Genomic DNA, 27,987 nt, shown 5'->3' with positions numbered 1-27,987 from the left:
CCGCGTTATAATGCAGCGCCAGTTCATGAGCCATGTGAGTATTGGCTCCTAAAGAGCGCCCACTCAGCATTGTGGCAGTATAAGCTGTGCGGTGAGTTCCGAGAGCATAAAGCTCTGGCAACCGTGCCGTCCAAGATTGCGCAGTATCTGGAAGAACGTTGCTCACGACCCGTTATCCGAGATGAGGTAGCCTGCTACGTACCCAAGGCACGCGAGCCGTGTATCGACGACAATCAAAACGATCAATCGGCAGCAGGTAAAGTCTGTATCTGGTCACTGGTTGAAGATGTCGCAACAGTGTACTGTTCGAACCTGGATATAAGCCAGAGTAGCAGCCCAGTCGAATATTGGTCTGGGCAGACGATGATGATTGAACTCTAGGTTGAGGTTTTCTAAGCTGAATTAGACATGCAGCATTAGCAAACGTACAAGGCGCGCCTGGAATGTTGTGGCAAGAGACGTGAGGCCGCGTCTGGAATGAGGGCAAGCGGAGGCAATCCGTGGTATGCAGTGGAATGTAAAACGCCATGCTACAACCCGACACTCCGGGCGGCTCAAGGATGTTTCGGCTCTGATCCGGAGTCGCGGTTATGAAACTACCGGCGGATATGCCAAAAAGATTGAAGGGTAACATATACATGCAGAGTATGTATATATATATTTGTATGTACCGGCGCCATTGGGAATAATAAAAGAGGGCCAAGTGGTGAGGTGGTGAAAGTGGTGTTTATTGTTCGACTTACCTGGTGCTTGGCAGGATCGCGTTTGAGAAATTTGGCCAAAAAAAATTGTCCTCTTTCGTATGCCGGGTTGACGAAAAAAAAAAATCAACTCTCTCAAGACAGAAGATGCCAAGTAAAGGAGGAATTGGCACTCGGCAAAGCACAACTTCGGGTCAACTTGTCGTGCCAGAGCAGGAAAGAGAAGTCTGGATCGAGAGCTGACGAGCAAGGCAGCTTAGGAGCAGGGGCGACGACGGTACGGAGGTACCAGGCGGGATCAACACAAGACCCTTCTCGCCTGTTTTGGCGGGTCGTGGGGGGAAGCAATTAGCCTGGTTGCTGGTTGCAAGGGAGAAGCCAAGCCGATGGACTGGATGATAGAGAGAGAGTCTGGTATGGAACCTGACTCTAGAGCCAGGGTCACCGCCGTTCAATGTTGCGTCAGCGTCGAGCATCCAATGTCAAAGTGTCAAGTGTCAGGTGTCAAGAGTGTCAAGCGTTTCAAGTCGTGTACTTGCAGGCAAAAATGGAAACGGCCGGCCCAAGAGCAGAAGATGCGAGAAGGGACATCTGGACTTGAAACGGCCCATCTATTATTGTCTGTGTCTCTCAGGAGGGAAGGAAAGGAACCGGACTGTCAACGTCCAAGCAAAAGTTCGAAACACACACAGACATTGATGGTACAACAGACAGACAGGAGGAGGAACAGTTGGTGGATTGATGGCACCGAGGGAATGCCAGGGGAATGCCACAGCCATCTGGCCGCGCCGGTACAATGCCGACATGTAGTCCCGTACCTGCAGGCGCCGCGCCTTCCAGGGTGTCTATACCTACTACCTGGTGGCGTATTATGTGCATGCATGTGCCGCAGGTTTGTACTCTTGGGTCCAAGCACCTGGAGGTCGGTACTTGGCCTCCAGGTACCAAGGTCCGAACTTCTTGGTGGCGCCAACGCCTCAGGCCCGACCGTCTGGGGATCAGTGATGGCAACAAGTTTTGGCTTCGTGCTAGTGCCTGGTGCCTGTTTCTCTCCACGACAAAAAATTTCGAATCTTCCAGTCTCCAGTCCACAGCCAACAGCCACCACCGCCATCGGGAGTGTCCCCAGTGACCCCGTCTGGTGGCAGCCAGCACTGGTGGCCAGCCCTTTCTGCTCGTTGCTCTGCTCGTCGCGAGTGCACTACGCATGCATGCACGTTGCGGAACGGACTCCGTTGATCCTTAGGGCCGTGTGGAGACGACGCCGGCAGAGTCCCGATGGGAAGACGAAGCTTGGTCTCCTTGGAGCTAATATCCAACTGTTCTTAGTGCCATGTGTGACCCGACCGTGTGTGTCTGCAGTGCGGCGTGTCGGCGCACCTCTTGGCCTCTTGGCTACTTTTGTGCCTTCTTGGGCATGGCGGCTGGGGTTCCCAAGCCATGATGAACTTCGCTTGGCCATGTCCACACCCCTGCCGAGAACTCCCCTTACTCCGCTTGTTGGAAATACCCAGGGTGACGACGGCCCAAGCCAGGGGGGAGGGATTGACCAAGTGGTAGCATGGGCAGTGGACATCCATCCCCTGGCCTGGTCAAATGGTCTGCTCTACTAGTCACTCACTTGGTGTCTTTTCAAGTCCACGACCATCCCACGGTGTCCCGCGTTTCTCCCGTTTTCTTTTCTGATATTTATACGCACAAGATTGCGCCGTGCGAAAGCACGTATTGGGGGGTATGGGCGTGAAAGAGGGGGGAGCGCAATACTAGTCGACGAATTTCAACGTCTTATTCTGAAAAAGAACTTGACGCGCCAGGCCGCCATCAAATCGCCTCCTTAACTCGTCCCGGCTGTCAGGTGGCACGCGACGACCATCTTTGTTTCTACGACGCCAACCGTCGCGGAAGCGCGCGGATACCTACTGACCCGTGTGTGAAAGTCAAAGCAACGTTTCGATACACAAATCACCAATGCCTGACAAAAGGCTCGTAGCTCATGTCATCACACGGCAAAATCAATTCGGGTTTCTGGGGTCGTTGATGGTAGCAAAGGGCCAAAAGGCCGGTCGGCCGCTCAACGCATGGATAATTGTACATACATACATATGTACACGATGGAGCAGCAGCAGCACCAACATGGTCAGGGAGACGAACTCTTCAGTGGGCCTTCGAGTAACACCCAGGTTGTCAGGTCAGGGAACAAGGAACCAAGGACGTGTTCAGAGTTTGATAGCGTAGGCACAGGGTTTTGCCAGCGGCGCTATCATCGATCGACCCATTCCATTTTGGCACATGTTCGTACGGTATATGCACCATAAACATTGCACAAAATATGATTGTACAATAAACAAGCTAACATGAGCATCTGCAGACGGCCCGGTCCAAATCATGTTACGAAGATAATGCATGAAGAAAAGCCCAATTCATTGACGACTCATCAAGCATCCTGTTTATTCACCTTCTGCCCTTTTGATTTCATTCCTGGTTACAACATGTGCCGCGCGCACACTCAGTCGCACTGCAAACAAATCTACGCCAGCAAGACGAGCTCAGGGTGGGAGAGCAGACATGCTGTCGTCGTTTCGCCGTCAGACGGCGCATGAAAATTCAGTTGATTGGGATACTTACTGGTGTATCTACAGAGTACGGAGCGCTATATTCTGTTCACACTCTTTTCCTCCTTCGTTTCTATATTGTAGTACAATATTATGAAACGAGCCTCAGCCTTGGCTATGATGCCACTAAAAGGCTAAAGTAGTGTTGGCTAGCTCCAACGAATCATGGAACCAACCCATCAGGCCTCTTGGACCAGGGCCGGCCGGTTCGACCGTTGACCATAGCTTCTGGCGCGTCGATTTCAAGTCTGGAGGACGAACTGCCGTGGTTACAATGCCCCATACGGGAAATAAAGGCTATAATATCACTCCTGGTCGGGGCCGACCGTCGCACAGGCGGACAGGGAGTAAGATGGTGTTATGAAGAGGCCAAACGCCCGAGTTCATAGTACGGAATGCTCCGGAGTAATATTCAACATATGTACGGAGTACCTACCTAGGTACTACATACAATCCTCCGTACCATTCTTCCGAATGTAATACAGACTGCGGGTGACGGGATGCAATGTGCATGTGGTATCACCGTGTTAGAACCCCGATACTAACAGATGCGTGGTTGAGCATAGAACTGCACGCAAAGTGTTTCATCCCAACTTGTCAGATCGCGTGGGCCAACAGATGCATAATTACGTCTATTCCGTCGCACCAAATATCATCTACGGAGAACCCAGCAATGCATTCGAGGGGGCGGCGGGTGCTGGTGCCGACTAAGCTACCATGGACATTTTGGATCGCCGTCTTGCCCTTGGTCAGCGTAACGACAAGACAAAAAAAATAAAATAATACAGTAAATAAATTAAAAAGCAGTAACAGGACACCAAAAATAAGGTTGGTTTACGATTCTTTTTACACACAAACACGCATACATCTCTCACATACGTACTACTACTACAACAATATCCGCGATACATACATGCACCTAGTACCCGTTTGGCTGGGAGTTGTACTCCGTACTCCGTACGTACATATGTATGTACCATGTACGGTCCGTCGTCCACACTCTCTCATCACGCTTCATGCAACTCCAAACTGGTGGCTTGCCGGCAGATAACGTTGGCCATGACGGGTCACCCGTGCATGGAGGCGGCTGCAGCCAAGTTTGGTGCGGCTTAAACAGGCATGGAACCGACGCAATCATCATTGGCCTCGGGAGCTGGTCATGTCCACTTGGAGCTCGTTTTCCGTTGGGTTCGGAACCTGAGGCGAGAAATTGCAAGTCTCGGAACCAAGCTAAACCTGGCACTGCGAGTCCATAGCTCCTGCTCGATGCGTTGCCAAATCAAGCAACTACATGCAGGCGCACAGACAACAAGAAGGCAGGACGTGGGATGAATCCAATCAATGAGACAGCACTAGAGTTCACAACATGTATGTATGTATGTAATAGTATGTACATGTAAAATTTCATTAGTACATACACACATGGCCCTGGCAGAAACGAGTGACTACTTAACTTAAGTAAAGTATGTATGTACTCACGTATCAACCATGGAAGCCCAGGATAGGCTCATTCGCTTGTCTTCCATGCCATGTGCGGAGTAGAACATTTATCATCAGCTTTGGGATCTACATGTGCCTTGCAGATTGACGAAACGCCTCGACAGGCCCACAGCACCTTGTGCCACAGAGCAAACACATGCATCTCCATACTTTACGTATGTACCTTTCAAGGTAGTGCAACTGTTGCATCACATTGCACAATTTGGTTCGAATTGTATCTCCGCCGGTACAGAACACCGCTAGCCCACGAGTAATAGTAATATGTATGTATGTGCCATGTCTTGAACATCTCTCCGATCCGCCGTGTAGCCAGGCTATTTCACCCGCGCTGCTCTGTGAGATGTGATGGCGCCAAGAGCAGAAAAGCCAAGAGAACGAGCGGTCCGCCCCTGGGCTCCAATGCGGCGTCGGGCCCCAGATAATTGAGAGGAGGAATGTATTACTAGTAGTAGTAGTAGTACATACTCCGTACCTGTAGTATTATTAGTATGATTCCATGGAAAAAAGAATATGGGATAGAAACAACGAATTGGGCGGGGCTGTCGGCCCCCTGTCAAATGTTAGTATCAGCCATCGCCAGCCAACGGCCACTGAACAAGTCAAGGCGTCGTCTGGTAATTGAACCGGAGCCGGGGTGCTCCATGTTGTTTGTCGTGGCTTTTCCTTGTCTTTTGGCACCATGTATGTGCATACATGTGTGTACCTACATACTTACAAGTACTTAAATAGGTAGGTGGTAGATACTTGCTTAATGTAATGTACGTCACATTGCCCGCGTATGCAGTCCCAACACGGGAATACTGGCACCAACAGAGTGGCATTCGACTCATCAGCTGCCAGGAAGCCAGCATGCACCGTGGGAAAAGGGGACTGTATCGAGTACCGAGTTGATCAAAGTCAAAAATAAATACGGAGTAACAAATAAATACACCAAACTGCATGACAAGCCATGTGTCACAGTGGTGTTCCACTTGCAGTCAAAAGCCCAACCGTCTCGTTTTGGGGCTCGCACGGTCACAGTCGTCAATTTCCACTTCCGCCAGACCCTTCTTCACTTTGCCAAAAACGCAACCGATACCTCGCCAATTCTTTTTTTTTTTTTTTCCCTTGGTCTACAGCCTGATTGTCACCAGTGGCTTTTTTCGTCTGATTGCAAGACATTGGAGTACCCACCTCGTCCCACCAACGTGGCCTGCCCTTGTCTGGGAGGGAGTCTTGATATGTGTGTACCTCCTGTATGTGTCGAGTATTGTATGTAGTAAGTACGAGTAGTTATTAGTGGTAGTAGTCATCAAGTTTCGTCCTTTTCAAGCCAAGGGGGGCAAGGGAGGCGGACGGCCTTGCCCTTGAGTAGTCTACAGTACCGTGTATATCATGTCAGTATATTGCATTCCTAGAGTCATCAGTTCCAAAGCCTTACACATCATGAGGATCAATACTTGCCCCTTGCCATGCCGTTTCAAGGGCAGGCTCGTTAGTACTCCCCGCAGTCTCACGTCTTTCCCTTTCATGCTGCCCTTGCCCAAAGCCATGTTTTGTTTCGCGCCTGCGCCCCTGAGAACGATTTCCATGGATGAGCGCGCGGGGTCGTATGCATCCATGTACAATGTTAGTATCTGGATAGTACCTAGCAGTAGATGCTGAGAATGATTGAACCTCGGTGTACAGGGTAGTTGGTTGTGCTACGGAAAGTTGCTGACTGCCCATAGCCAAGGCAATGATACAAATCGTACAGAGCTGAATAATACTCATACAATAATACGTATGTACTCCGTAGTTGCGGACATGTGCTCCATGTGACTGCACATGCATACGTTTGGATGCTGGGAACCGCACGCATGGCTAACGTGGCCAAACCTTTCAACTTGTCCAGCGTTCGACCTCGGGCGCTAATTTCTTGTTTCTTTTTCTTCCCAGCACCCCGTCTCTGCTACATACAAGACCAGTTGACTCTTGGAGCGAGTTCGGAACCACCGAGACCTAGGTTATCAGGCGCTAGTGTTCGTACATGCGGTGACGAGTTGCGCCACCGAATAGTACACCAAAACATTCGATATGGCACATTGTCCCGGAGCAAGGATGGGACTGCCGCCGTGCCTGAATGGCGTGCTGCGACGACATGTTGTGTATTAGACCTGTGTATGCCGGATCCACCACCGTCATTACTACCATCACCATCACCATCGCCATCCGCATCTGCGTCCCGCGTATCATCACATCCTAAAGCGCGCAAGATGCCTCGCTGCCCTAGTGCCTAGCGCTAGAGCCTAACCTCATACCGTAATTGCATGCTTGTGATGCACATGTCTTCACACCAGAAGCTGTTGTCGCATAGATTTGGGCCAATTCCAGCTTCCTATGCGTCTTCATGTTGTATCTCGGTCTGCAAGGTCCATCCGACACTGGACAAGCATTCGCCACCACACTTAAAATGTTGCATTTGACGTCCTACCATGGCAAGGGGGAAAAACCTGGACTGCGTGGGCCATCCAACCGTGATGAGCATACATAGATTGTACGCCGTTGATGCTGGTCGCTGCACGGCCCTGCTATTAGTAGTCAGAAATTACCGCTCCGTAATACGGGGTACAAGTGGTCTCTTTTACTTTTGCCCGCACCTGTCATGTCTTGTAGGGATGAACTTGTCACATTGCAGGGCTACCGTGCCGGTATTACTACTAGTAGTACTGCTACTAGGAGTGGGAACATTGGAATATTGGAAATTTCAGATGTTGGGCAATTGGATCCGCGCCTCGCCGTTCAACGGGACGGGCCAAGAGCCACAAGCGTGGTGATTGGGGACGGCAGCGCCTTCCGCGTTCCGCTATTTGCTGGCCCGTCTTCAACCCCGACCCAGCAGGGAAAGAGCAGCCGCTGACCGATGCGTGGTCGCTGTTGTCTCTTCAACTGTTGGTCGAACCAACAACGTTGGAAAAGACTCGAGACCCAAAGGCTCGACTAGCTTGCTGGTCAAGTTGCAGGTACGAGATCGGCCATGCAAGATGGACCTCTTTCGATGTTGGGGCCCTCCGATTAGCTTTGCAAGCTCTTCATCCAACTCCATAAAGGCCAACAGGTGCTCCCGACATCCGCGGGGAGAAGGTTCCATTCATCAGATTGGCCCGTGCCATGGAAAAACGACTCCGTCCAGACAGAGCAAGCAACGCCGAGGCCTGGTAGCCGCCAAGGACGACCAGACCTGTCGTTGCCATCACCTTCCAGATGGTAGACGTGCAGACTTTTCTTCTGGTGAGCCCCCATCCCGTATTTCGAGTTTCGTCCGAGTTACATTCGCAATGATTACCGCTGCAGGATGTGCAAAACAAAGAATGTTCTCTCTTCCTCTCTTGAATCGCAGTCCGCAAAAGCTACCTGAATTCACCCAAAGAAGCAATCGAACCTCGCTGGCCACAGGCCATGGCCAAACAGTATCACATTTGATTTGAATACGCACACACGCCTCTGTCTTGCGTTGGATATTGAAAGCTCAGAGGCCTCGTAAACCTTGACCTTCCTGTGGCCTTTTGAGGGGACTACTACGGCATGAACGGTGGGTTAGTAAAGACCCTTATCCTCGTGTTATGCACAAAGAATCTTGGATTAGAGCCATTGCATCTCTTTGTCAGAGTCTGAAGAACCATCAACTTTCAAAACTGTCGAGGAGCATAGGCAATCACTTGCACCATGTTCACGACATACAGTTCGACACAGTAAGGTATACGTTGGAACAACGACAATACAAATTGTGTGAATGGTTACAAAAGTCCTCAGATGCAGACCCAAGCCTCGGACATCTACTGCGTTGGGCACTCCATTTTCCCTGGCAAGGTAGTATTGACTGATCTTGCGATTTGTCACTTGGCTGCTAGTTGATATGCTTGGCGGTAATTGGAATTCGAGTGCCGTCAACACTGCCGGTTTGAAAACGCAGATTTTTGAGCCTGGGAGAAGGTAACCGGGCCTTGACGCTAATATAGCACTACGGAGACGCGGGTTTTTGAAGTTGATTGACTTCCTGTAATTGACTACGGATTGGTTATTCCTTAGACATCAGATGCTATCAGCCCCTGCTGACTAGTATGGAGGCCTTTCGTCACTGTGGACATTGGATACCGAGGCAAAAGACCTAGTAAATCCTCATGGCTCGGCGTGCGCTATGCAAACAGGTTTTAGGACACCAAACTGGTGAATATCACGCCGATCGCGAATGGATCGAAATCCGAGGGCCCTACCAAGCTATTACTGCACAAGGTGAGATGTAATGTGCTAGAAAGGGCTAGAACTAGTGCCAAGGACACAGATGCTACGGAATGCTGGACTTGTCCTCCCGACCTCTGTGCGTACTTTCTACTCGGATCCAGAGCATACATGGTATTTCCAGTCCTGCCAGAGCCCTCTTTCCTATCGAAGCCATTTACGCGATCGCCAGTGGATTCGCTTAAATTTGCGCGGTCAACGCTTTTACTGAGGAACATGCAGCGTAATGCGACGATTGTTACGTTGTATCGTGATATAACTGTTGGCGCAATATACTACCACATTTCAGGAGGCTATACAAATACGATGCAGAACATTCGAGCTGTGCATATAATGGGGGGATACTCACGGGCCAACTGAACGGGAGGGGAACCAGGGGGCAGCATGCCTTTTTTGCCGCTGCAGTACGGAGTACGGAGGATACATTGTACGGAGGCAAAAATCATGGTAATACGGAGGAGACGATGGCTTCCACTGGAATACTACTCCGTACATGCGTTCACCATTTACTATTACGGAGGGAGTGTTGCCTCTGGCTAAGCCACGGTTTGATCCTTGTGAAAGTAACACGAACCGCCAATGTCGGCAGTGGCCTGACATGCAAAGAGTCCGGTCGTGTTACTCGTGGCGCCCTAATGCAAGGCCCGGCGTATGTGACCACGTCGTTCATATTGGCGATGTTACGCGCCCACCGCGGACCCTGGCACTTTTGCCCGTCGTCCCATCACGGCCCGCATTGCCTCCGTCACAGAACCGCCTTGCCACCGTCGTCCCCGTTGTCCAGGTTCCGTATCAGGCAAATTATGTTGTGTTGTGCGAATTGGGTCTCGGATGGGCGGTGGTTTCGCCAACTGGTATGCACCCCGGACACAAGGAGGAGAATTGGGCACCTGAGCGGCTATGAGATGAATTCGAAAAGAGGGAGAGGGGGAAAGAAAAAAGAGAGAGACAAAAAAAAAAAAAACAAGGAAAGACCGCCTAGCGCAAGTCTAAAAAGCAAAGATCCGCCCGGCTATTCTATCGACAAGTAAGATATAAAGCTCTCCCACCATGGAGCGATATATCCAAATATCCGCCTCCTTGCTCAATTGCTTGCACATTACGGAGTAGTATTACTATCAAACCCAGAAGCCATGGCCAGGTGCAACATCCGGACTTGCATTCTACATATGTACATGGCAAGCCGACAGAGCGGGCCATAAAATTGTCCGCTGCATGTGATTTCCGCAGGGTCTGTTCGTCCCATGTCACTGGGACGCTCTGGCTATTGTGACCACGTAATAATTTGTCCTCTCCGGGAGGAGAAGAGGCCGACCCAGACCGCTACTACTAATACGGAGTACTACTTCTACTTCTCCGTACTCCGTGGTACATAGTACATACTAGGACTCAGGCTCTTGTCATATTCTTCTTTCTGACCGGATCCCGCTCCCGATGCTGGGGTCTCCTGGCTTTGGGCTGCCATGGCCCCAGGTCTCACTTGGCTATTATTTTTTTATGTTTTTTTTTTCGAATCCACAATAGCCCCTTGTCATGCGGAATCAGTCGAGTACTCATTTGCCTGCCGGTCGAGTCGAGTCGCGGAGAGAGAACGGAGCATTCAGTGGCGTCTGTTCTGGCTGCTACTCGCGCCGTCCAACTTCCCGGCAAGGAAAAGTCGTCTCTGGGCATGAATGCGAGGAATCGATTAAGCCGTGTTGATCACCTCTTTTTAGCGTCGTTCAAACACGCGTCCCCAGTTGAGAGGCAAGAATCCGGCGGTCATCTTGCATGAGGGCCAGTACCGGTGCCATGGGAAGATGGACGTGCCCCTTTGCAAGTGCCCACTTGGTTGCATGCGACTTGTTCCGTAGGGCCATTTCAGTATCTAGACATTGAGCACGGTGTTACGGGAGTACAATGGAGTATGGTTGTGTTCCGGCTGAGTTGTTGAATGCCGTTCAACATGCCCGTCCAAGGCCTGAGCGGACTAGAATCTCGCCGGTGCCTGTTGCGATGCCACGGGTTTGAACTGCAGTGGCTGAATTAACAGTGCATTTGGTCACGGTACAGCATGGCAGTTTGTTGGAATCTTGATTGTGAGTATTTGAGTGTTTAGGGTAGCCAGCTGGTTCTGGTCGCGACATGCCGTATGTGAACAAACGGAGCCTGCTTCGTCCCACGCTAAGTATTTACAAAGGTCTGCGACATGGGATTTTAGTGTAAAATGTGGTGAAGCGTGTGGTGAAGTGTGAGTCTGGTTCCAAACACTCACAAATCTGTCCCGTCCGGTCGTATGGAGGTACTATCGTGGGACTGTGTTAGCACCTGATGCCTGCTTACTCGGCTGTGGCGAGGCAAATCAACTTTCACCCGACATATTACAGCACCTTGAAAGTCCATCATGTTATTAGAAACCACGAGCTCAAAAAAAAAAAAAAAAAAATTCATAGCCAGGCTGGATAAAGACGAAGAAAATAGATACGTCGAAACCATCAAACACACCACACAGGTTCCGGGCCAAGTGGACAATGCTTAAGCTGTGTAGATGTTGCCAAAAATGGGTTGAAAACCATCTTGTTATCAATATCGCCATTATTACTACCAGTATTACATGTTGGTACTTTAATATTGTGTTTGATCCCATCGATGCCAGAACTTCGTCGTGACTCATGTCTAAATGCCTACCCTATTCCAAAGTGGCAACATGCGCAGTTAGTAATTTGCAGTCGTTGATTGGCTCGGCCGGATGCGGCATTACTCAATCATGCCACACGGTAACCGAAGCCCCATCCGTTTGTCGATGCCTTTGTCAGCCGACTTGGAGAAGACAATCGATTGCTTCTTCCAACAAACACCTCGTGAAATCCAGCATGAGCAACCCTGCCAGTCCAGCAGCACCATTACTGAACTGATTTCGCGAATACAATTTGGACCTCATGCCGCCGAGATGAACGCCCGCACTCTGGTAGCTCGTGTCGCACTCCGACAAAGTTGCCACTCACTTCGGCAGATTTCGGCGCGTCGACAATTCGCCTCAGCATATCATTCATACTCATTACCGACATCCACCACCCGCAATGTCAATAGGGATAGCATTCCCGAGACCCCGATAGCCCCCCCAGAGGCTCTGCCACAGGTCCACGAGACACGCCCGCCACCAAGACAAGCAACTCCTGCAACACCGCCCGCCACTCCAGACTCGAAAGCGCCAGCGAAAGAGCCAGCGTCAATCTCAAAGGCAAGCGAACCAGCAGCACAAAAGCCCAGAGCTACGCGCCCACGGCCAAAGTTACGTCCTCGGAAAGCGGCCATGAAACTCACGCCCGCCGCTGTAGAGCAGCTTCGGTCGATGCTAGACCAGCCGGAGCCCAAGATCATCAAAGTCGGCGTTCGTAACCGGGGCTGCAGTGGTCTGGCGTATCACCTGGAATATGTGGACAAGCCTGGCACATTTGATGAGATGGTCGAGCAAGATGGAGTCAAGGTGCTCATCGATAGCAAAGCCCTGTTTAGCATCATCGGAACCGAAATGGACTGGGCCGAGGACAAGCTGAACCAACGGTTCGTTTTCAAGAATCCCAACATAAGTACGTTCTTCTTCTTTTTTCCTTGAACCGGGGAGGATCAAGCAGGCGCTGACCGGGATATACAGAGGAACAATGCGGCTGCGGCGAATCCTTCATGGTATAAAACGCAGAGAAAGTAGAATACAGCAACAACAAGATAGGAAACATGCTCATACCGTCCCTGAGACGAGGGCGGCTTTATATTACACAAACACTGCATCTCACGGAGCACGAATTTCTGACGAGGGAAGTCTCGTGCGGTTTCGCAGGTTCCTGACAACTCGGACTTTTGTATTGATGGCCATTTTCAACACAATCGTCTCGCGATACCATCAATCAGCACGACCGGCCGAAATCGTAGAAGATGTCATAGCATCATGTGGCGCATCATTGGACTTGTATTTCACACGGACGGCATATTCGCAGGAATGCCTGCAAAGTTATTAAATCATCAGTCCCACTCATTGTACATGTACTCACGGCGGACAAAGTCATTGGGAGGATTGTGCTAGAATGCTGCATTGAATAGAAACATATGTAGCGTAATGATACCAATGCTGATATGATCACCAAAATCTCCATAGTCTTCATGTCCGATAGAGTCATAAATGACTGTTTAGTCGCAATTGCTTTGGAATTACTCGCTGGGTTCGTTCGATTCGACAACGAAGCGCGTAAGTGGCGTCACGTGGGTTGGCGTCGCGTGTTGCTTTCGATGTGGAAGATTCACGCCCGGATTTGTCATTCAAGTTGACGATTCACGCGGGCCGATCAATACTTCCTTCCCATGGAAGAAGCACTTGGCTAACACATCCAAAGCAACAACCCAAGAAAAAACATATATAATTGTCCGCAGCTCAACCTCCACTACACTCCTCTGATTATCCAATTTGTAAACAATTCCCAAACGCTCTCTGCCCCCGTCCACTCTTGTATACAAATTCACATACCCGGACACGAGCTTCCGTTCAACGCCTTCCGTTCAACGCACACGGGTTTGCCGATCCCCAATGGCCCTTTACGGGAAACGCAAAGACGGCAATCCCGCTGCCTCGGGCGCCAAAACATCCCGCAAGAAGTCGGCCATGCCAGCAAGTACCCCTGCGAGCATGCAAGTGCAACTCTCACGAATCGCCCGCTCCAGCCGTACGGATTTTGAGAAGCGAGTCTGGACGGCGCTTTGCCACATCCCCGAGGGCCAGGTCACTACCTATGGTCTACTCTCCAAGTACCTTGGCTCGTCACCCAGGGCGGTAGGCAATGCCCTGCGACGCAATCCTTTCGCACCTGAAGTCCCTTGTCACAGAGTCGTCGCGACTGGTATGACGCTGGGAGGTTTCAAGGGAAAATGGCCGCGGGATGGAGAGGGAATCACGCTCGATGAGAAGCGAAGTCTTCTCAAGGGCGAGGGCATTAAATTTGATGATAAAGGCAAGGTTTTGAGTACACCGTGGACAGGGTGGTTGTAAAGGAGTGCATGAGCCTTCCTCCAATCTTGATGCTCTTGTGGTTGCGCTCGATAATGGCAACTTAATTGTAGGCCACACTCATTTCCTTATTCATTCATGTGTACGAATTGTATTTGGGTATCTACCAGGGAGTTTTGGATAAATAGGGAAGAATTTTCGTGCCTGAAACGGAATCAAATTCATTGCCGCATTCCGCATCGTGTCGTTTCATCGTTTCATTCATATACACGTTGAAAATTTATGGCTCGAACAACGCTATGGGCACTTCAAGTGCGGGCGTCCCGATAATGTCAGCCCGTAAGCGCTGTGCATGCCAATCTCCTCGATACTCGAGCCTCTCATATGTTTGGGCTAAGCGAACCACTGCACCAAAGCGTGTCAGTAAGCAAAAATCTCTTTTCTATATGGACTTTGATGACTTATATCGACTCACAGCAAAAGGCCATTTCAGTCAAAGCAAAGTTCTGACCCACACATATCCTAGGTCCGCCACTAAACGGCGTATAGGTCCACGGGGTCGGGATCCAATGTTCCCAACGTTCTGGACTGAAAATGGCCGGATCAGCAAAATGTTTGGAAATGGGAGGATACAAGTCTTTTCGGGCATGCATGCCGATTGTGTTGATTGTGACCGTATCTCCCTTCAGGAGGGCGACGTCGGGTTGGCCAGGAGCACCTGGGATCACAGTGTCCTCTAACGCTTGACGCATGTTGATCGGTACAGCTGGGTGAAGCCGAAGCACCTCGTTGAGGATATTCTTCAGGTACTGTATGTTCTTTAGTGTTTCATACGTCGGCATACCGTGGGGACCTAATTCGTTGAGGATCTCCTCGCGCAGCTTCGCCCAAGTCTCGGGGACATATGCCATCTCATACATAGCCCACGACAATGTAGCTGCAGTAGTATCCCTCCCAGCCAGGAGGACTGACATGATTTCGTCCCGAATTATTTTTGGGTCTTTTGTTACTCGAGCGATACTATGAAGAAAGGTATATTGAGTGTCGATCTTTGAAAGCTCCTCGAGCTCATGTTGAGGTAATGAAATAGCGCGTTGGATTATTGGTTCAATGAATTCTTCCAGTTTTCTGATGGAACGATAATAATCTCCTTTTGGAATCAGAGGGGCTATTGGACTGTAGGTTTTGTTAAACCGTGCTTTGCGACAAAGGTTCAGGGAAATGACATACTTTAAGACGAATATGTACATTTGAATCCTTTGAGCGACAGACATTGCCTCTGCAACTTCATTATGGGGACTTTTTAGACGCCATAGTTAGCATATACAACTTTGTGAGTATGTAACTGGTTACTAGTTACTTACTTGTCCAGACTATTGGTATTTTCTCCCAGGAGAAACTCCGTCGTAGTATCCAGAGTCCATCTGTAAAACACGTCCTTGATGTCAACTGTCGTCCCAGATGGTGGCAACCTTGACAAGAGTTTCCTGGTACAATTGTCGAAAATCACCAGATTTCGCAGTCTGTCCTTGACAAACATTGGCCGAATTAGTCCCCTGCTGCGATGCCAATCATCACCGTCAGTCGCAAATATGCCATTCCCGAGAAATGGTCGCCATAGACGGTGCCACTGGGGACCATGTCCAAAGTTGGCAAATTTGGTTGCTAAGATGGCCTTGATCTGCTCAGGCTCCCGTGTAATGAGAACTCTTTTCTTCCCGGTCAAACTAAACTCGGCATAGTTGCTTTGCTTGCTGTCCAATATACCGTTACACCATTGGGCGAGCTTGTTATTATACTGATGGGTCCCAATATCAATATACAGTTTGGTAGCTGTATTTTGAAACGGTGTGTTAGTGAATAGAATCATTGCTGAAGAAATTGTAAAGTAGTTTCTTGTGTCTTCATACCGGAAAGCAGGTTGGCTGCTAGCACCGGCGCCCTGGTACCACCGGCGAGCTGAATTCGAACCCCAGCTACTTTGTGTCTAATCCATACAAGTGAGAAAGCGAAGACGCCGATAGCCACAATGGTAATCCATGATGGAGCGGACCGGATTTCTCGCATAATACTCATTATTTTCACAATATCAAAGTATCAATTCACAGTGAAGGAAGCAGAAAGATGGAAAAAACGCCCGTGAAGAATGAGAATGGAAGAAATGCAAACGAAGGTGACCGATGTGATGAGGTTGGCCCATGTCGGCATAGGGCATGCGCGCAAGTTGATAGCTTCTTTTCATGGTCCGGGCTCCGGGAGCATACATACAATCTCACAACAAGCCGGAGAGTTGAAGGACGGGCCTCGTCCGGTTGGTGATGGGGGAATGGCTGGTTGTACGAGATGCATATTGCAAATCAGATGGCGCCTCTGGATTGGATGCATTCCGAGGTGCTAGGCAGGGGTCCGGGGGCCTCGTTCTAAAGACGATGGTGCGCATGGTGGAACTGCAACAGATCAATGGGGGATGCAGGGGTTTTGGTTGGTGAAGGTGCGAACGAAGAAAACACCGCCTTCGACAAACAATGATCGAATACCGGTGTAGGATAAGAGATGTGAAGAAACGAGATAAACGATGGAAGCTTTTGTCAGCCCTGTAACTGATCATGTGTCATCGATGCTTTTAGCATTGACCAGAGAGGAAGTCGCAACTGGTCGTTGCTGAAGGTGCTGGGATGCACACATCGGGAAGTCGGTCAACAACGCAACATGGGACACACAAGTTCGAAAAATCTGGATTCTGCATAAAAAGGCCACTGCCGCCGTTACAAAGAGGTGGTGAATAGGCCCGATCCATCCTGTTCGCTCAATTGATGCACGAGGCACGAGCAACGATGGCTGCCATCTTGACGAGTGACTTTCTGACCTGTTTGCTCAAGCTGCTATGGGGACGGCGCTACCTTTTTCCGCCCAAGTGCCGGCGAAACTCGGGTTGGCTAGGCCCAAGCTGCCACGCTGGTTTCCCGTTTGAGGTTTGAGAGCTGTTTCGGTGCCTTGTGCATTTACATCAATCCCGTCCTTTCACCTTGACCTCATCGCGAATACCTCTATTTCCTCCGTCACGAGTCAATTGGCAGCTGCCAGTCTCCCGCCAACATGTTCAACATCGGACGCAGCCGTGCCCTGGCATCGGCGCTCAACGCCTCCAAGGTTCGTCAGTGTGGTCTCGTCCATGACCTAGCGCATTTTTTCCCTCGCCATCCCCTTAGTATCAAGCTGCTAACTACATGTTGCTCAACAGCTTCAGGTCGCCCCCGCCGTCAGATTCCCTGGCGTTGCACAACAACGACGAGCTCTGAGTATTCACGAGTACCTCTCTGCCGACCTCCTGCGACAGGTAACAAAGCCCCGACTGCCCCGGATCGTCATCCTCTGGTAGCAGCTAAATACTTGCTCTTACTGACCATATGGTGCACATAGTATGGTGTCGGTGTTCCTAAGGGCGCTGTTGCCAAAACTGCCGAAGAAGCTAAGGCTGTTGCAAAGGAGATTGGCACCGAGGACATGGTCATCAAGGCTCAGGTCCTCGCCGGTGGACGAGGCAAGGGTACCTTTGACAACGGCCTCAAGGGGGGCGTCCGCGTCATTTACTCTCCTCACGAGGCCGAGATGTTTGCCCAGCAGATGATTGGCCACAAGCTCATCACCAAGCAGACCGGCGCTGGTGGCCGTCTCTGCAACGCTGTCTATATTTGCGAGCGCAAGTTTGCTCGTCGCGAATTTTATCTAGCTATCCTCATGGATCGTGCCTCCCAGTCCCCTGTTATCGTCTCCTCGTCCCAGGGTGGCATGGATATCGAGACCGTAGCCAAAGAGAGCCCCGACGCCATCATCACCACATACGTTGACATCAACACTGGTGTAACGGACGACATTGCCCGTGGCATTGCCACCAAGCTGGGCTTTAGTGAGCAGTGCGTTGAGGATGCCAAGGATACCATCCAGAAGTTGTACAAGATCTTCCTCGAGCGCGACTCCACTCAGATTGAGATCAACCCTCTCTCTGAGACCAACGACCACCAGGTTCTGTGTATGGATGCCAAGTTTGGCTTCGATGACAATGCCGATTTCCGCCAGAAAGAGGTTTTCGAGTGGCGTGACACCAGTCAGGAGGACCCTGATGAGGTCCGCGCAGCCAAGTCTGGACTCAACTTCATTAAGCTCGATGGCGACATTGGCTGCCTCGTCAATGGTGCTGGTTTGGCCATGGCCACCATGGATATCATCAAGCTCAACGGTGGACAGCCCGCCAACTTCCTTGACGTCGGTGGTGGCGCTACCCCTGCGGCAATTCAGGAGGCCTTTGAGCTCATCACCAGCGACCCTAAGGTCACCGCCATCTTCGTCAACATCTTCGGTGGTATTGTTCGTTGCGACCACATCGCCACCGGACTGATCAAGACTGTCGAGAACCTCAACCTTAAGATCCCCATCATCGCTCGTCTGCAGGGCACCAACGTTGAGCAGGCTCACAAGATCATCAACGAGTCTGGCATGAAGATTTTCTCCATTGATGATTTGCAAAGCGCCGCTGAAAAGTCTGTGCAGCTGTCAAAGGTCGTCAAGCTGGGTAAGTTTTTGTGTCCCACTTTCACTCTCCAAACGTCATTCCACGGGTTCAGAAATCCCTAACAATTTGCGGTTTGCAGCTCGTGATATTGACGTTGGCGTCGAGTTCACCCTGGGTATCTAAAATTATGCATCTCGTGGACTGGGAAAGACTGGCATTTCGTGTAATATTTCAGGATTTTTGGAGGCTCCAAGTAATGTTGTCTCAGATGGCGGCCTAGTGTATTGTTGACGTATCATGCAATCAGCCTTTCGCAGTTAATAGAATCGGATTTGGGTTGTTTGCCATTTATCACATTGGCATGGTCCGCCTGATGGAGTGATGGAGACGAGTGCCGTGATGGTTATTGAGGCTGGAGGTTTCAAAGGCGAGACCACAGAGCTGCATTTGACAATGCTCAATATGTCTGCACTAGGATTAACACCACAACTTGATGGCGAACCGAACTGAGCCGCATTTATGGACAAAACACCTTGGACGTGTCGGGCAATCCGTCGATTCACGTATTTGTGGCTTTGGGATACAACTTTGCAAGTTAAAAACGGCGACATGGGGAATATGTAGCAACTACTAGTCCGTCAAAGTACAAATGCACACCACGGTACGAATCAGCTGAGACAGGTGCTTCGCCTGCACACGCCTGTCATTGAATGCAACGCCATCGTCGGCATCACTCGGTTACTGCCGATTCGGACGGAAGGGCCGTTCATTACAAGTCATCTGGTGCTGTGTTGTGTTGATAATACCCGGCGCGGGCGCGTTATGCGTGGCGCAGGATGCGACCCTGACCATTCAGATATCCACTTTTGATGCCGGGCAGGGCCGGATGAGCCGAGCTAGGCATGCCATTTATTTCAACGCTGGTATGCACTGCTACGGTTGTACGCATGTGTGGTGTGTGACTGATCTGGCTGTTGCGGGAAGAGAGCGGAGACACGGGAGGCTTGCACGAGGCTTCCCCGGCCGGGGATTGTGTAATTTTGGAAAGAAAGGCGTAGAAAATTGCGATCTGTCAGAGGATAGTCATTCCGTGTTAAGCAGTAGTAGTTTCGGGGTTTCGGAGACCAAGCCCGAATGCAAAAGGCTCTCAGAGCGAGAGTCTGGAAGAATTGCGAAGGCCGAATGTGCACCGAGCGCAACTCAAGTACCATCTTTTCCCTCTTTAAGCTTTAGACGTAATGTACATTGTACATGTGCATGTACCAACTCAAGTTAGGTAAGCAAGGCGTTGTTGCCAGAGGCCACCACCAGTTGACTAGTTGACACTAGTAGCCTTTGGCAACATGGAAATTTGAATGAGATTTTGCACCGTTCGACAGTAACTGTGTCATGGCCAGGCATGCCGAGAAAACTCGAACTGCACACTAGACCCAAGGCGGAAATGGGAATCCAGGTTCATCAACTCACACAGCCAACTCTTGTTCGGACTGCAAAGCCTGGATATTGACAACCAACATGCGATTCAACATGACGCAAACTTGATACATTATATCAGAAGAGGCCCTCTTGAGCGTCAACAGACCCAATCTGAAGTTCTAGTTCTACACGAGAACAAAAATTGACAGGGCTTTTCGGCAATGTTCGGCTATCACCAGAGGGTGGTTTGGAAATCGAATCCTTGGACCAGCCAGCCTCACAAGGGTCAAACGATTTAACAAGATTAAGTGGAGCTACCCGCTGACTCCGGTGCGAACGAACAAATCGGGCTTATTCCCAGCTGACACAAGTTATTACTAGTAGCTCAAGGACACGGCACAGATGGCACAGATTGCTGCCCCACCACGGGAATAGACTCGGTGCAAGTATAACGCCTCGATTCAGGATCCTTCGACACAGGCTTGGCATGGAAGCGGTGTTGGAGGAGGGTAATGGTGGTGGCTGCTCTGAAGAATATAAATATGCAACTCCTCCCTCGTTGGACTGACGTGTTCAGATGGGAAAGCCATAAAGAGCAGCACAGGCCTCGATCTACACTGCACAACACACGCCTCCTCATTTTGAACTGGCTACACATTTCCTTTTACATTCCGTTCTCAACATGCCTTCCAAGAAACAGAGTTGGTTCGCCCGCCACATGGCTCCTCCACCACCTCTGAACACGAACCCAGTTTGTCCATGTGCCAACTGCTACAATATCCTTGCCCAGCAGCCTCGAATGGGACCACCAAGACATACAACTTCCTCAAATCTGAAGTCCAGCTCGACTGATTCACTGTCACGACCTGGGCGGGAACCGGATACCGTCTCAGTGAGCAGCCGAGACACCACTACGACGACGACGCATGTAGAGCTCGTCTCCGAGAACTAGGCCAATACTTTTATCAGCGTGGCCCAATGACCGAACACGCGGGGATACTTCATATAAGCATTGATTTGGTGGATTGGATGGGGATACGAAAATACCACTTTTAGGGGATACAAGGCGTCGGGAGGGGAGGAGTTCACCTTGCATATACAATCATCAAGCACTTGCCAGACAAGGGAAGACGACATCTGGACATGGCGCCATGATCTCTTCTTCTTTTTCTTTTGTGTCTGGTCTGGTAGTCTGGTCGTCGTGCCCTGGCGACTTACACCACAGTGTCGAGATGCTCGGTAACACAAGGCATCACGGGCGAACAAAGCGTTGCAATGTTTTCACGGTTCACGATATGAAAGTATATCATTATTAATATATCATTATGGGATTCTCTACGTCTGCATCTCTAACAAGTTATGCCCTTTGCTCATTCTCGGGGGTGGCCGTGGGCAATCATGGCTGGGCGCATAAACTCCGTTCTGCATGCCGCCATCCGTCCATTTGACGTCACCCCGCCATCATGCGCATTGCTAATCTGATGTTTGCCCAACGCCATTGCCGACGGCTCCAGGTTTCCCCCAAGCTTCACATACGATAACCATGGCTCCCAATGTCGATCCTGCGATTCTAAAAGCCCTCGGCATAGATGACCAGCATGCCGAGATTGCCTCCCATGGCTCCTCCGGCTTCGCAGCCACCTTCAAGCTATCCGCCACAATCGACGGCCAGTCCATCAACTACTTCGTAAAGACCGGTACTGGCAGCGCTGCTGAGCTCATGTTCAAGGGTACGATCGTATGGTCTGCGCATCCAGACCTTGGCGCTCTGGGGGATCAAACACCACTGACTCTGTGACTGCAGGCGAGCATTCATCCCTAAATGCCATCCACAGTGCCGTTCCCAGCCTTTGCCCCAAATCCCATGCTCATGGAGCCATGTCCACCCCGAACAAGTACTTCCTCGTCACCGACTTTCTCGACTTGGGGTCTACGGCCCCCGGGGGTTCGGGACTTTCACTGGCAGCCAAACTCGCCAGACTGCATACCACACCAGCTCCCATCCCGGATGGCCACGACAAGCCCATGTTTGGGTTCCCTGTCTCAACGTGCTGCGGCGAGACCGCCCAAGACAATTCGTGGAAATCATCTTGGGCCCTGTTCTACGCCGACAACCGACTTCGGAGTATTCTCAAACACTGCGTGAGGAACAACGGCAGCGATGCCGAGTTGAGTAAAGCCGTCGAAACGGTGGCTAGCAAAGTCGTCCCTCGGCTAGTAGGCGAGTCTACCATGAAGGACATAACACCCGTGGTTATACATGGCGATTTGTGGTGTGGAAATCACTCCAAGGGGCGAATTGGCGGCAAGGGCGGCGCAGAAGAAGTCGTCTTTGACCCCTCTGCTGTATACGGCCATTCCGAGTATGAGTTGGGTATAATGAACATGTTTGGAGGGTTTGGGGCCAGTTTTTGGAAGGAATATGAAAGGCTGGTCCCAAAGGCAGAACCAAAACACGAGTGGGAAGACAGAGTGGCGCTTTATGAGTTGTAAGTTGACATACGCTGCCTGGGTTCTCTGCCCCCCCCCTTTCGCGTTCTTGCGTTGGGGAATTCGATTGGGAATTCGATTGGTTGTAGACTGACAATTGCAGATATCACCACTTGAATCACTTTGCTATATTTGGTGGTGGCTATCGCGGAGGAGCCATGTCCCTTATGAGAAAGCTAATTGCGAAATACGGCAGCTAGAAATGAAAAAAGAAAGGCACCCCTCATCGTGGTGTAATAATGAATATATTCAAAAATGCTTTGTATAATCAATGCTATTGCGGAAAAAAAAAATACTCCCCGACTCCGTGTATGATTGCTCGCTGTAAATGCACCAAGGCCCCGTCTATAAAATTGCAACGACGAACATGACGGCCCAGTATTTGAAGCTAGGCTAGCTAGGCGGCCAACATTTGCCGTGCCTCTCGCGCAGGTTCTTCCCCCTCCGGCCTCTCAGATGTGGGAACCTGAGCATTTGGAACGGATGGAAGCTGTTGTCCCTCGCCGGCGAGCTCTGCTTGCAGCGCAGCCAGCTCGTCCTCGACCTCCTCCTCGTCTTGATTCGATATCTGGCCGCCCAGCATGTCGCTGACTTCCTGTTTGTCACAGCAGCCGTGAGCCACCACAATCCAACCTAGAGTAAAAATGACAAGGCAAATCTCTCGACAAGAGGGAAAACATACCTGTTGATAAGCAATTGCATCCGCCGTTTCGCCCATGAGTTTCTCCACATTCTCCAGGCCCCCCATCTCGGCATGAATCTCTTTCAGGACCTTGGTACCCTGCTGCAGCCCAAACACGACGTCCTTTTGTATTAGCGCGAATTCGACATTCGACGTCAACTTCTCCAATTGTTCGAGTTGGGCGTCCGTCTTGGCCAGCAGCGACTCCTGGTACTTCTTGCGCCTCAGCGCCAGCAGGGCTCTCTTCTTGTCGCCCTTGGCGAGCATTTGCTTTGCGATGTCCGTCTCTTTGTCGGTGAGGACGGTGATTCGCCGCTGGTACTGGTGTAGTTTGTCGCGCTGGTTCTTCATGTCCAGGATGGCCCTGTATCGAGCACGAGATGGTCAATGAGCGGGGTGGCGCCAGTGTGATGCGGTGCGCAACGAAGGGGGAGCGGGCGGAAACGTACTTGTCCTGGGCCGTGACTCTGCTGGTGCTGCCCCCCATGATGTGCACACTTCTCCGGATCCAGCCGTTGAGTGGAAGGTCTATCGAACACTTGGTGATGCCGCCCCAGACGGAAGAAGTGTAGTTGAAGCGTAACTCGGGAGTCGATGGGGTAGCTGATACTATGTCTGTATGGTGTCGCATGCCCATGCGGCCCGCTGCTGGATCGTCATAGGTCTGGAGGTCCAGCTTGAGATGTCCGGGTGGCGCGCTAATGGGGCTCGGGCGCTATCGATAAGCCGCCTCGGACTTGGACATGCTAAAAAAAAAAAAAGAAAAAAAGAAGAGGAAGGAGTCTGCGGCGCTGCCCATCACGTGGATTTGAGATTCCGAGAGAGCATCATTGCGGGACAACAGCCATATGTCGCATGCAATGCTAGCCAAATAGCCGGACAGGGAGTGCTACCGATGGGAAAGTTATCTGAAACCGACTATCGAACCGAACCTAATTACCAAAGGCGTTCTTCCTTGTCCAACACCTACAGCACCTGGAATGGGTCAACGTTGAATCCTTCACTTGAACGACTCACTGATTTTTTTACGTCTGGTGACGACTCTCATTTGTCTGTCACTTGTATTTAGCGGCATCTCATTTGTTGGAACGGGGATATATGCCACAAACTTTCAAACGGCGCGCGTGCCTCCACTGGCCCGCGAACATTAATATCGGTGCATCATCTACAGCCCTCCGATGCTGTACACCTGAATTCATCAATATTTCTGATTACGTTACGCTCACCAAATATGCCTCCTGGCATGGTGAAATCGCGAGTCAATCTTCGTTCACGGATAGAACGAGATGTGTACACTGTGTTAAAGCAACTGGAAACGGCAAATGGTTGCAGGCCGTTCAAAACAATCACCACAGCATACGATGCAATCCAACGGTCAAATTCAAGCCTTAAGAGACAGAAGAAGAGGATTATAGAGGACGCAATAGATCGTGTGCTCTTGTTCAGAAAGCAAGAGGCTGATGATTCCAGCGACTCCGAGGCTGCTATAGAAGAGGCTGAACCAGAGAAGCCAGAAGATGAGAGATTTCTGTTGAATCGACAAATGACGAAACTTTGGCATCAAGACCCGCCCGCCAACAAGGCCGAATCGACAGAACCTTCTCCGGCAAAAAAACGCCGAATCCAAGCGGACACCGAGGACATACCCGGTCAAACCAGTGCTGTTGAAACAGTTGTTAATGGCAATGTATCTGAAGGTCCCTCATCTGTTCAGAAACAGGACAAGCAGCAGATGAGGAAAACTCAAAAGGCAAGCCGGTTCACGGTCGAGCATGTCGATGAGGAGGTACCGCTGGGCGGTCTTGGAGAGGTGTATGGCGATCTCCTTGAGCATGGCTGCAGGCTCTTGCGGTTTGCAAACTACTACGAAGAAAATGGATGGGACCGGACAACCGGCATCCTCCTATCTGGTCCTTGTGGCATGGGAAAGAGGTCATTGGTGAAGAATGTGGCATCAATGCTCGGCGTACCCCTAGTCTCCCTCAATGGATGCCTCGAAGACCCCGAAAGAATGGAAAAGAGCATGACTGAAGCTTTTGACGCCGCAATAGCACAGGCCCCTAGTATCGTCTTCATCGGCGAGATCGACCAGTATATGTCCAAGACTGGCTCATCCAACCACAACGAACACCACCTCAAGGCCATTCGCCTCTTCACGCAGCAGATGCAACGATTAAAACACCGGCGAGGAGAAGACGGGTACGTCCTCGCCATGGCCACCACGTCAAAAATCGCAGATGTTGACCAGGCAATATTAAAAACCGGTTTGTTCGAAGTTACCAAACAACTGAAGATTCCAGACTACGAAGCAAGACAGGACATCTTGCAGACGGTAACCAAAAAGAAGACGCTTGCGGAAGACGTCGACTTGGGTGAAATTGCCAGAATAACACACGGTTTCGTAGCAGCCGAACTCGTCCTCATTACCAAGTTGGCCACTGAACTAGCCGCAAAATGCATCAGCGAGGATGCCGAGGCCACCGACGTCTGCATGTCCGAGATCAAGTCTGCCATCCTCTCTGGAAACCGAGACTTTTTTTCTACCATGCGCCCGCGTATACGGCCACGAGCACCCGTATCCATGGAAGACTTCAAATCCGTCATCAAGGACTTCACCCCCTCCCTGCGCAAAGAAGGCTTCACCGTCATCCCCAACGTCACCTGGGACCAAGTGGGAGCTCTCGACAAGGCCCGCAAACAGCTACACATGTCCATCATCGGCCCCATCAAACGGCCCCAGGTGTACAAAGAATTCGGCCTCAAGCAAACCGCCGGCATTCTCCTCTGGGGCCCTCCCGGCTGCGGCAAAACCCTCGTCGCCCAAGCCATCGCCAACGAAGCCAAGGCAAGCTTCATCCTCATCAACGGGCCCGAACTCCTCAACAAGTACGTTGGAGAATCCGAGCGCGCAGTCCGGGAACTCTTCCAGCGAGCGCGCTCCTCAACCCCTTGCATCCTCTTCTTCGACGAGATCGACTCTATCGTGCCCCCCCGGGCCAACTCCTCCACCGACTCTGGCGCTCGCGTGGTAAACGCTCTCCTTACCGAGCTCGACGGCGCACAAGACCGAACGGGCGTCTACGTAATCGGCACCACGAACCGTCCCGAAATGATTGACGAAGCTATTCTGCGTCCGGGGCGTCTGGGCGTCCAGCTTTTTATTGACCTCCCCACCCCCTCAGAGCGCGTGGATATCCTCCGAGCCATCTATCGGACTCGTCATGAGAACCCGTCGCCTGTTGCAATGGGAGGCCTCTCGTCCGTGGCCCAGGATCCACGCTGTGCAAATTTCAGCGGCGCAGACCTCAGCGGTTTGCATGCAAAAGCTGCGGAGAGTGCTTTAGAGAGGTGGATGCAGGACGAAACGTCGAGTAAGGAGATGATTGAGGCGGATTGGGAGTTTGCGTTGGCGAATACGAGGGCAAGTGTGCGGGATCCGGCATCGTATAGAGAGAGGGACATGATTATCTGAGAGCGTGAGTAGCTGACTATGGTAGAGGGCCGATATACCGACTGCATGCTGCCAACAATGGCTGCGTATGCAAAAAGTCCTTATGCATTATGGTAGTATTCAAGCCAAAAGTGAACATGTAAGATCAGGTTGCACAACACATGAAAGTGGCCAGTGACCCTGGCATGCATACATACAGACGGTTTCTGCTCTCGGTAGCTCGTAGATATGTGCAAGAAATAAAAAGCTAGACGGCGTGCATGCCCAAGGATGGGATACCAGTCTTTGTAAACTGCACCACTCGATCGTATTGTCACAGAGTCGGAGCCAATGCCAGCAGAAATAAACTCTCGTCAAAGCGGAGTTGAATAACAAGCACATCCTGGTAGTGCCCCGGCTATTCTAAATTTTGTCTATAATACACTCATCCTATCCCCGTCTATCATGTCGTATTAATACACGTGCAAGGCACTTAAGCAGTAGAATCCTTCAGGAAGCTAGTTGACTTGTCAGCATGTGGCGAGAAAACTCTGGATACAAGCCAGCGTGTACTTACGCAATCAGGTCCTTCCTGTCCTTCTCCTTCTTGAGACCGCCGAAAGCCATCTTGGTGCCGGGGATGTACTTCTTGGGGTTCTCAAGGTAAGCGAAGAGGGTATCGTCGTCCCAGGTGATGCCCTTTTGCTTGTTGGCATCGGTGTAGGAGTAGCCGTCGACGGAGCCAGTCTTGCGGCCGAAAAGACCGTGCAGAGCGGGACCAATCTTGTTGCCGCCGTCCTTCTCGACGGTGTGGCACTGAGCACAACGGGTTTTGAAGAGGTTGGCACCCTTCTTAGCGTCACCTGAAGTAAGGTCTATTAGCATATGCCCCGTTGACACGTGAGTTCTGTCCTCCGAGACGCCAAGAAAAAAGTGATGACAGGCCCCGAGATCAATCGGTAGACAGCGGCGTGGCCGAATGCAGAGCCAGCAGACCGACACAATGAAGAAAAAGACGAAGCTTGCGTTGCCATAATCGGAATCGCTGTATGAGAGAATTTTTTCCCGCGTCCACAGAATTGACCTTTTCCCGGCACAATGAAAATGACGCAGAGAACACGAGCAACCGACGCCTGAAGGGAATTGCGCATGCCACCATTGAGCCGAAAAACACAACGTGGACACTGGAAATCGCTCAATTGCGGTTCGACCAGTCGATTCCGGCAAATTTCGTCTTCATTCATCGTCATGCGCTGACGCAATGGCAAAGCAAACCGGCTCGTCCGATTGCCCGAGGCTTCTTCGGCTGTGAGGATACACCACGATTGAAAGACTTACCGCCAGCCATTTTGAATTAGGGGTCTTGAAAAAGGTACCGAAAAAAGTGTATTCGTAGGAACGGTCGCGAAGAAGA

General features: G+C 50.9%; 8 protein-coding genes across 8 annotated transcripts; 5 read left to right on the top strand and 3 right to left on the bottom strand.

Annotated features, from left to right (window-relative positions):
- Positions 1–11,816: 11,816 nt before the first annotated feature.
- On the top strand, positions 11,817–12,742 carry MAA_02659 (iron sulfur assembly protein 1; the record flags this gene model as incomplete). Its single annotated transcript, XM_007820657.2, has 2 exons — positions 11,817–12,639; positions 12,705–12,742. 2 exons carry the CDS (start codon positions 11,817–11,819, stop codon positions 12,740–12,742), a joined length of 861 nt encoding a protein of 286 aa, XP_007818848.2.
- Positions 12,743–13,628: 886 nt separating this feature from the next.
- Positions 13,629–14,087, top strand: MAA_02658 (Methylated-DNA-[protein]-cysteine S-methyltransferase, active site protein; the record flags this gene model as incomplete). Its single annotated transcript, XM_007820656.1, has 1 exon — positions 13,629–14,087. The coding sequence occupies one exon, from the start codon at positions 13,629–13,631 to the stop codon at positions 14,085–14,087; it is 459 nt and encodes a 152-aa protein (XP_007818847.1).
- Positions 14,088–14,325: 238 nt separating this feature from the next.
- MAA_02657 (Cytochrome P450 CYP539K1) lies at positions 14,326–16,121 on the bottom strand (the record flags this gene model as incomplete). Its single annotated transcript, XM_007820655.1, has 5 exons — positions 14,326–14,450; positions 14,521–15,221; positions 15,276–15,344; positions 15,410–15,878; positions 15,956–16,121. The coding sequence occupies 5 exons, from the start codon at positions 16,119–16,121 to the stop codon at positions 14,326–14,328; spliced, it is 1,530 nt and encodes a 509-aa protein (XP_007818846.1).
- Positions 16,122–17,141: 1,020 nt separating this feature from the next.
- Positions 17,142–18,738, top strand: MAA_02656 (beta subunit of GDP-forming succinate-CoA ligase; the record flags this gene model as incomplete). The annotated part of the gene is made up of 4 exons (XM_007820654.1): positions 17,142–17,195; positions 17,287–17,382; positions 17,466–18,615; positions 18,695–18,738. 4 exons carry the CDS (start codon positions 17,142–17,144, stop codon positions 18,736–18,738), a joined length of 1,344 nt encoding a protein of 447 aa, XP_007818845.1.
- Positions 18,739–21,514: 2,776 nt separating this feature from the next.
- Positions 21,515–22,661, top strand: MAA_02655 (fructosamine kinase; the record flags this gene model as incomplete). Its single annotated transcript, XM_007820653.2, has 3 exons — positions 21,515–21,701; positions 21,776–22,460; positions 22,565–22,661. 3 exons carry the CDS (start codon positions 21,515–21,517, stop codon positions 22,659–22,661), a joined length of 969 nt encoding a protein of 322 aa, XP_007818844.2.
- Positions 22,662–22,858: 197 nt separating this feature from the next.
- MAA_02654 (Snf7 family protein) lies at positions 22,859–23,780 on the bottom strand (the record flags this gene model as incomplete). Its single annotated transcript, XM_007820652.2, has 3 exons — positions 22,859–23,056; positions 23,144–23,507; positions 23,593–23,780. 3 exons carry the CDS (start codon positions 23,778–23,780, stop codon positions 22,859–22,861), a joined length of 750 nt encoding a protein of 249 aa, XP_007818843.2.
- Positions 23,781–24,374: 594 nt separating this feature from the next.
- On the top strand, positions 24,375–26,615 carry MAA_02653 (uncharacterized protein; the record flags this gene model as incomplete). The annotated part of the gene is made up of 1 exon (XM_007820651.1): positions 24,375–26,615. The coding sequence occupies one exon, from the start codon at positions 24,375–24,377 to the stop codon at positions 26,613–26,615; it is 2,241 nt and encodes a 746-aa protein (XP_007818842.1).
- Positions 26,616–27,066: 451 nt separating this feature from the next.
- Positions 27,067–27,921, bottom strand: MAA_02652 (Cytochrome c domain protein; the record flags this gene model as incomplete). The annotated part of the gene is made up of 3 exons (XM_007820650.1): positions 27,067–27,091; positions 27,151–27,436; positions 27,912–27,921. The coding sequence occupies 3 exons, from the start codon at positions 27,919–27,921 to the stop codon at positions 27,067–27,069; spliced, it is 321 nt and encodes a 106-aa protein (XP_007818841.1).
- Positions 27,922–27,987: the final 66 nt, after the last annotated feature.

Source organism: Metarhizium robertsii, assembly GCF_000187425.2.
Source record: "Metarhizium robertsii ARSEF 23 chromosome Unknown MAA_Scf_4, whole genome shotgun sequence".
In the NCBI taxonomy this organism is placed as follows: domain Eukaryota; kingdom Fungi; phylum Ascomycota; class Sordariomycetes; order Hypocreales; family Clavicipitaceae; genus Metarhizium; species Metarhizium robertsii.
Note: the sequence above shows the minus strand (reverse complement) of the source record. Positions and strands in the feature narration are given on the sequence as shown.